Source organism: Daktulosphaira vitifoliae, unplaced genomic scaffold, assembly GCF_025091365.1.
Source record: "Daktulosphaira vitifoliae isolate Bord-2020 unplaced genomic scaffold, ASM2509136v1 Scaffold_1, whole genome shotgun sequence".
Lineage (NCBI taxonomy): Eukaryota > Metazoa > Arthropoda > Insecta > Hemiptera > Phylloxeridae > Daktulosphaira > Daktulosphaira vitifoliae.
Window position 1 is genome coordinate 81,092,974 of NW_026099572.1, and position 9,649 is coordinate 81,102,622.

At 24.9% G+C, this 9,649-nt stretch overlaps 1 protein-coding gene across 1 annotated transcript; it reads left to right on the forward strand.

The window, feature by feature from the left end:
* The first annotated feature begins 538 nt into the window (after positions 1–538).
* On the forward strand, positions 539–7,161 carry LOC126895558 (uncharacterized). Its single transcript, XM_050667549.1, has 2 exons — positions 539–753; positions 5,769–7,161. The coding sequence occupies exon 2, from the start codon at positions 5,777–5,779 to the stop codon at positions 6,887–6,889; it is 1,113 nt and encodes a 370-aa protein (XP_050523506.1). The 5' UTR covers positions 539–753; positions 5,769–5,776; the 3' UTR covers positions 6,890–7,161.
* Positions 7,162–9,649: the final 2,488 nt, after the last annotated feature.

A 9,649-nucleotide genomic window follows, 5' to 3' on the forward strand; every position in this document is an offset into this window, starting at 1 on the left:
ATTTATCGATATAAGTTTTATTTCACTGTTAANCAATGCATAAACTATTTATTATTTTCATCGTTTTATCTTAATTTAGCCATCTGTAAATAATTATTAGACAATTAACAGTTACACTAATTATTAATGTAGATATAAATTGAGATTAATGTAAGGGAGATATGCATTGGCTTTCTTCCATTGTAATTGTCTTGACATGGCGCCGGTTTTGTCCTCGACCTTTAGGTAATAACTGCCATCAACATTTTTATTATTTTCTCTAACAAATTCTACAGAACAAGTGAATCATACTGGTGATGCTACTAGGTCGAGTCAACGTAGTGTATCGAAGGCCGAGATTGTCCTCAAAAAATGCCAAGCATAATTAAAGAAAAAAAAACAAGATATTTTTTATGTAGAATTGTCCAGTAGCATTATGTAGGAAATTTACGGCGGGCTATTGAAGATGCTCCCTCCAACGTGTCATTGACCACTCTTACACCTACAACATAGTCTATTCCTTAAACGTCTGACCGTATATAACCGATATGCAGCCTCCGATTAATCTGACATACGTATTTTGTGCACAATACTTTTGAGTTAACTTATTGCACATATATTACATGTGCAAACCGTATAAAAACAAAAGCGAATTGGTTACAAACTTATAACGTGCAAAACTTTCGTGCTAACATAGATAAGTAAAATATCAAGTTAATTTTTCAAACAATTTTATCGTGTATTTAATTCATACGTCTACGTAATTGATACAAAGTAAGTGCAAACACATTTAACTTTAGTAGTTTTAAAACTAGCAGTACAGCTAGTTGAATTCTTCAATTTTGTTATTATTTAATTTATTTTTAAATTATTTAGTAAAAATGATATGTAAATCCATTCATTTTTAGACATTTTAATAACAAATAATAATACTATTTTAAATGAAATATCATTACTCTGAATTATTCATTCAAGTAAATAGTGAAAAACTTTCAAAATAAATATTCAAATTAAAACATTTGGGGTGTAGTAATATGTGTGTATGTAGTAATATAACATGAAGTTTTTATTTTATAAAAGTACTTTTTCACTTTTATATTGCTGTACATATAATAGTATATATATACATGTTAAACAAAAAGAAAATAGTTATGTTAATAAAACATGTTTTTTTGCGAATTATTACTTTTATCAAAAGGTTAAATATGAATAAAATACTTTTTTTTACTTTATATTAAAAAATTAAAAGGTTCTTACTTCTATTTTCAAAGTCATGTTTATTTTTAATGTGTATTAAAAAATTAAAATTAAAATTTCCACAATTTCGACACAATTTCTTGTTTTATTAGAGATAATTTATTTATTTTTTAAAAACCGTGATGAGTTATTAATAACTCATCTATAGATATAATGCATGATTTTTACACTTTTAATTCATGATCATAAAAATTGAAAATAATAAGGAATGAATAAATTCAATATTTTATAGAAGGTCGATCACATTTTACGATAAATAATATACTAGGAAATATATATATATTTTTTCATATTATCAAAATAAAATTTTTAATTTATATCTGAAATATAAAATAGTTTTCTATAAATTTTCTATCAAAACAGATTTAGTTATTATACATTATAATAATTATTTATTAACGTTGATTACATTATATTATTATAAAATTTAATAATATCTAATGTTTTTTACTAAAAATAAAGTATTGTTGTGTAGTTATTTTGCTTTGAACAAAACATGTCCATATATAATTCTGTGTACTTTTTTACGTTACCAGTAGTCATTATTTTGAAATAACCGTACAATCGCTCGTTGTCTTTTTAGACTGACTTATTTTATTTGTAAAGGATTGGATTGTAGTTTATATGTCTCGTTAATCAAGTCATTGACAACTCTGCTTAGATATTATTCAACTGTATTTTATTGTATAGTTCATTGTTAATTATTCGTCAGTTGTAATTTGCTTAGAAATATCTTAACAAGCGCTGCATTTTATTTGGTTTTAACAGTATAGTTGTAATTGTTGAATTTAATAATATTAATGATTCAAAATTTAATACAGAATTCATTCAAAATTAGAATAAAATTAGTGATTTTGAAAAAAAAATTTCTTTAGATATTAGTTTGAATCATATATACAGTAGAAATAAATAATTTGGTAAATTTCAGTCGAATAAAATTTTTCTAAGGTGATAAATTTGTAAAAACTAAGCTATAAATTACTTTGGTGGCTTAATTTTGTTCGGTTATGTGCCAAACGGCACGTACGTACAGCCACGTGGTTGTTCAACATTTTTATTTAATTTTAGTTTAAAAACGTGCATGCGTGTATATTAATAAATAAAATTGGTCTCATCAATATAACCCTAGTGATTTTTGTTTGAACATGAACATTACCAATAGCTTAACAAAAGTTTTTTTCTTCTATATTGTAAAATTTTACATTTATACATCTTTGACCTTATTCGAGACTGGACAAACGAATATATAAATGTATTAATTTTAGAAAGAGTGTACTAAGCTGAAATGAAGTAAACCCGTCAAGTGTTTTTAGTTTAAAACATTCAATTTAAAGTTTTTTTTTCGGAAATAAAAATCATAATTTTAAAGAAAGCCCGAGGTAGTGTTATATTTGCGTAGAAATGGAAAGATATTAAGTAAAGTTATGAAAATTTCAAGCCCTTTTTTCCATCTTTACAGAAGTAATGTCCTACTTCTCTGTACTATGTAAAATTTATATTTTTGTTAATATTTATTTCAAAATAACATTCAAGACAATACATTAAAAATGTATATATATTTTATCGATTATAAACGTTCTTTAAATAGAAGAGTTTTTATTGCTTTGCGAAATAAAACACTTACCTATTATTCTTTCTTTAAAAGTACTTTGGTAGATTTGGCAAATATATTTTTTTTATTAGAAGTTTAGAATTAAGTATGGTAAGTAATAGATCTGAGAGTGATATGAAGTATTTTGAGATTCTGTTTACTGACCAAGAATGTAAATAATTATATGATTAATCTAAGCCGACATTAATGAATCAACAGCACTGATATTATTAAATATATTTTTTCCATGTCAATGTGGTAATATAAAACTTTATTACTACGTAAACATAGTATTTATAGATACTTAACGGTTCACGTCAAGGGAATAAGTAATGAATGAAGAAGCGAAAAGGTCAGAGTTTAAATAAAGTAAAAAATTGGTATTCTATAATTAATTGAACTGAGTTCCTCTTTTTCAAACATCTAAGGAACCGAAAATAATTTCCGTTTTCTTAGAGCAACAGATTTTTGAGATTGTAAACTTTGATTGATTAAGTTCTAGTGATCGTCTTTTTTACACGACATTTTTCATTAAGTAGAAAGATAAGTACCTATCATATTCAGTAAACTATTTCGTAGTTAATAAAAAAGTTTTTTTGTTTTAGTTAACTTAATTAACGTGTTATCATATTATCTTCAATAATCTTTTATTTTGTCTCTTAAAAGACACAATATTAATATTCCAAAAACGTCAAAAATTCAAGTACTTTACTAGATTAAAGTTGAACATGTTACAGTTAATTTCAAACTTTCTTAGTGCAAAGTGACGTGTATTGCGGTATTAATGATAAATGTGTTTACTAAGTTCCAAAGTTTATTGCCTGAGCTATTTGTATATGAAGTATACGAAAAAAATGTTTTGAAAACACAGTTAAAATAAATTGATATATAGTTTGCATTGAACTAAAAGTATTTACAATCTAGAGCTTACAAAAATATACAATAATTGAGGATAAAAAGTTTTCAATATCAAAATTTAATTCAAGAAAAAAGTTTTATCACGTAGATCTTATGAAATGCGTGCACAGCGTGAGAATTTGGATTTAGTTATTCTATTGAGAACTGAAAATCAGCGGGTAACTCTGTCGTTAACATAATACTTATTAAAATTAGATATTCTATAGGTTAACAAGGATAAATTATGAATACAAATTGAGTTGAAATCGGTGGCTTAATCAAAAGCTGATGTCAAAAAATGGGTTTTTGAGATTTTTTTTAATTGTATAGGAGGATGAGAATTATATAATATGGATGTTTCTTTCATAAATCAACAAATTTTAACGGGAAGAATTGTTTTATGCACTTAAAAATAACATATTCTATAAGGTTATAAGTCATCAAAAATTTTAAGTTCCCTTCCCTCTCCTGAAAAATTTCTAAGTGATGTATCAGTTTTTAGAATAACCACAGAAATATGAAAAATCATAATTAAAGAGTCGAAATTTTAAAATACACACATCACTAGGCCAAGGTCTAAGATAATAGATACGACAGCGAGTTCTACGAGTAAAACGATTGACATTCTTGTCAACTAGTTAATACAATATATAATTTTGAAATTCTTTATTTATTGCACAAATATGCAGAGATATGAAAATATAATTTACTGACTGGTTCAGGGAAGAAGTAATAATTTCGTAAAATATAAACAAAAGTTTATCATCAATTACAACAGGTTTTATCGATTTTATTTTCATAACACTGTGATCGTCTTCACGCAATGTTTTTTTAGAATAATACTAAAAAAAAACTTGAATAACACGTTCTGGAATAGGGACGTCTTTAGATATTAGAATACTATTTATATATTAGAAAATTATCTAAGAACTGTTCGTCAATTGGGTTCCTGTGTTATATGATTTGTGTAAAAACAATGACTATATTTTATTAATGATAATAATTTTTTTGTATTTTGAAAAAAAAAGTATAAAAAGACAATTTTGAAATTTAGTATAATTTTGTTTTATTTGAATAAGGTAACAACTAAGGTAATCAAATGTTATTCAATTAATTATTCCGATAAAACAATAATAATTATTATCATTATCATTATTACTTTCAGCTATATTCAATAATATTTATGCAGTTTCCAATTTTAAATAATCTTGAATTGTTAAATGAATTTTTTTAAGTTTTATTATTACATTATTTTTTACATTATATCAATAATAAAAAATAAAAATATCAGATAAAAAAAAAATCGAAGAAAAGTACTATATAATTATTCAAAAAATATAATTTTGAGATTTTCGTAAAATCAATTTATAAACGTTTTGTTAATATTGACATATGACGGTGCAACTTAAATTACATTATACATGCATGTGAATATTGGATACCATCCAACGAAATTCGTTTTAATATGTCATTACTTTAGTATAGACAAGAATTATCTTTTCTTTTATAAAAAAATCTATAATGATTTTGATATGATTAATGCTTTTATAAACGTTAAAGTGTGCATTGCTGTCATGTGTCTGTAAGTGAACTTACAAAGCTCATTGGGTGTTTTATTGTCAAAAAGAACGATGCTAGTAATATTTTATATTTTTAAGGCATATATTTAAAAACTATTATCGGTAATGTATGACACGAGTCAACTATTGCTTTTTAAACCAAGTGTAATAGAAACTGTTGTAAGAATTATAATGGTTATTTTGTAAAAACCAAATGAATGTAAATTATAATTTTATATAATTAAAAGAAATGTTAGTTCATTTTAATTTATCAATTGTCATTTGAATACCATAATGTTTAGAATTCAATTTATAACCAAATTTTTATTTTGAAATTTGTATAGCAAATGAATTTATAAAATTACTTTCATATCGTCTAATTTTTAACCAATTAAAATTAATACTATTTTTGCTTTTGATTTTTAATCATTTTGAAATGCATTGAAAAAATAGTATACAAAATAAATTAAAACTTTATGTTTTAGAGACAACCATGAATAAAATCATCCAAGCTTCACTAGTGTTTTTAGTAGCTGTAGTTTTTGAACATGTTTACGCCCAGCCCACTACTACACCATGTTCTTTATCAATCTATCGATATTTGTATAACTTACCCGGTGAAAAAATTCGGCCAAATTTACCAGCAAGTACTTATATTTTTGGTAAGCAAATTGGACCAGAAGAAGCACAAGGAAGTGATCCTAAACCATCAATATTAAAGCCAACAACTGCTGCTCCAGAATACTTACCACCATCAGCACCATCAACAACTTTCTTACCACCACAACCAGTATCAACAACATACTATCCACCACCGACTTTCCCATCAACCACAAAAAAACCTTCAACATCTGCTCCAATATATATTCCACCAAATCCGTACTTCCCGGAAGCATCAAACACAATTGCCGTAAAATCGGTAAAACCAGATTGTGACAATCCAGCGCATAAGCATCAAACTCCATTACCATTTTTCCCACAATACGATTTGCCTAAATTGCCTCAAGCTACATTTTTTTATCCACAAGTTGACATACCACAGCAACCTCCAAAACCAATTTTCCCCAGCTACAATCAAATAATTCCTCAATTTAAGTTTGCAGCACCAACTCCACCAAGTTCCATTTTCATAAGCAAACCAACTGAAAATTGTGATAAACATATTCATGTTTCATCAACTGCATTGCCATCAACCACACCTGAAGTATTAGAAACCAGACAAAAAGACGTTGTAATTCTTCCAGATCCTCTACAAGTCTTAGACGCACCAAAAGCTGACTGTGGACACCCTGAACACCAACATCAATTTGCTGAAACAAAAGGATATCCACAACAAAGTCTCGGCGTTCCATCTGAAGATTATGGTGTGTCATCTCAACCAGATAATCAACCAGCTCCATCAGCCGGATATTCTTATGATAAACCAAGCCCATCTTTTGGATACCCACAAGTTACTCAATTAGGTTATAACTATCCAAAACCTAGCCCATCTTTTGACTTCCCAGGATATTCGAAACAAGCAACATCATATGTAGAGTCTGAGTCTGATAAGTCCAAAGTATCGACTGCCAAGGAAGACGGTGATTTAGTTATACTCAAAGTGTAAAATCCTAAACGCTTTAGCGTTAAAAAATTTCTAATTATATAATTATGGTTAAATTAATTTTACTTAAAATTTTGGGTAATGTGAAGTCAATACTAAGTTACCAATCTCGCACAAAGGACTTTTGTTACCATTATTTTTAAATGTTATTTTCATCTATTTTATTATTATATTTTATTGCTTCGAATGGCGGTTAATAAAGCTCATTGTATTTTTTTTAAGGATTGTTAAAAAATGTAATTTTATTCAATAAAAAAGTAATATTTTTTAAATTATTTATTGTTTATTTATTCTTTATTTGATGTTGTTATTGAAATAGAAAAAAAATTTAAGACATTAAAAAGTTACTTTTATTTCGGTTTGATAGGTAAATAGACGAAAGGGATCATCAATCGTCAGAAGAATATTTTAATAGAATGGTGTTGTAGGATATATTTTGATTCTTGCTTTAGTTTCTATTAATAAAAAAAAAATAATAAATTTGATACATAGGATTAAAACAAAGTGTACATATTTATGCTATCCTATGAGAAAATACTCTAAAGTAGTGCAAAGTATGTACTATTGCGTAACTTGTACCAGATTACGTACAACTACTAATTTTGTACTTAGTAGTTTTTATAAAAAAGGAAATATCTAAATCAAGTCTTACCCTTTCTTACAACTTTTGATGAAGTATAAATAAATGTTTATTCACTGGAAAATTCCAGTTTTTAATATTTAATAATGAATTTAAATTGTTGTGTTTATTAGTTATAAATATTTTTACAGTATTATTATAAAGAGTATTCCAGAGAACAAATATTTATTAACTTTATGAGCGGGACATCAAAATATAAATTAATAAAGAACTTTAAAAGATGAAAAATTTTGATGATTCATTGGTGAAGTAACTCTAGTTTATAATAACAAATAAAAGTTTATTCGAAAAAATAATTATTTAACAAGAAAAGAAGGAGCAGAATTTTTAATAAATCCCACTCTTTTTGTCTACATTTATATTTTTTGAAATTTAATTTTATTTGAAGATTAATATGATATTTAAAATAACAAAAAACTTTTATTCGTCAATGAACACGAAAATTGTTAAGAATATTTTTTTAATTCGTTTAGTATGAAAAGTAATTAAAGTATATATAATTTTATAATTTATGAGGAATTCATTCGTGTAGAATTACTATGAAACACTTGATTATTTTTTTAATTAAACTTAAATAACACATTTTAACTTTATTTTACTATAAAGAAAATAATTAATACTGAGTAAATCATTTATTTTTAAGTCTAATTGTACTTTTAATTTCTTAGAAAGATTTACTGAGTGAAACTTTAGTTGTAAGCTACTGGTTTTTAGAAATTTTAAATCCATTTTGTTTACTTGATATTTGTACTATTTTTAACTAAATTTTACTTAAGTGTTAAATCCAATATAGTATATTAAACTTATAGTCATAATAGACCTTTCATTCAGTGTTTTGAAAAACAATATTTTTATTTGAAAAAAAAAAGAATATACATTTATAAAAATGTTAGAAAATTAAAAATAATTTTACATTATTTAACATTAATAATAAACAATTACAAAAAATATTTAAAAAATTATTTTTTTTAATAAAATTTTTTTTAAGATTCGAAGGCAGACATTTTATAGATGAGTTTTAAAGAAAAATGTTGATACCAAATTCTTATTTTAATATAATAGTTACGTCTATACAGCATTTTGAAGTTTGTTAAATTTTGATTTTTTTTACAATTTTCCTATGGTATCAAATGTTAGTCCATATTCTGTAACGGACGGAAGTAAACACTTTTTACTTTATTTACTGGTAACAGTACGCGATTTCTTTTCCATGGACAATAATAACGTTTAACACGCTTTATACAGAAATGATTATCTCTAATCTTTATTACTAAAATTAGAAACATTATCGTATGTCTACTACGAGTGTTCAATGGTTAGCCAAGTTAAATGTGATAACAATTATTAATTTGCGTGATTCTATCATTGTAATCATACTATTATAGGATAGTCCTTGTTAGGATATTTGATAATAAATGCACTTATTCACTATTATTCACGTTTAAATTTATGATAATTTTATTCAATATGTTTCAAACAATGTTTCTCTAATTTTTTTTAATAATCTTAATTATAGTACTTCTTGTTTTTTAATGGAAAAGAAATCGCGTATTGTTTCTAATAAATAACGCAATAAGTGTTTACTTAATATAATATCGACTAACATTTGATACCATAGGAAAATTGTAAAAAAAATCAAAATTTTACAAACTTAAAAATGCTGTCTAACGTAACTACTGAATTAAAATAAGAGTTTTTGGTTTCAAAATTTTTCTTTAAAACTTATATATATATATAATAGCTATCTTCAAATATTTAAAAAAATTAATTTTTAAAATATTTTTTGTAATTGCAAAAAATAACATAAAACATATTTTAAATATAGTTCTATATTGTAAAAATTGATTAAAAAAAAAAAAGTATAAAGTGTTATGTAGATCATAAGTTATATGAGTTGCCAGTTAGATCTGTTCTACTCTGTATATTAAGGCGCAAATATTACTACAAATTACTTCATGTTCAAATTATATCATTATATAATAATAAATTATATACATTCATTTTTTCGAAATCTAGTACTTTTTTTAATCAGTTTAAGTATCTTTTTAAAAATTAGGATCAATCCAATAATATTTACCCGAAGTATCTTAAAATTTATGTTTGAATACTACAGATAAAATTTG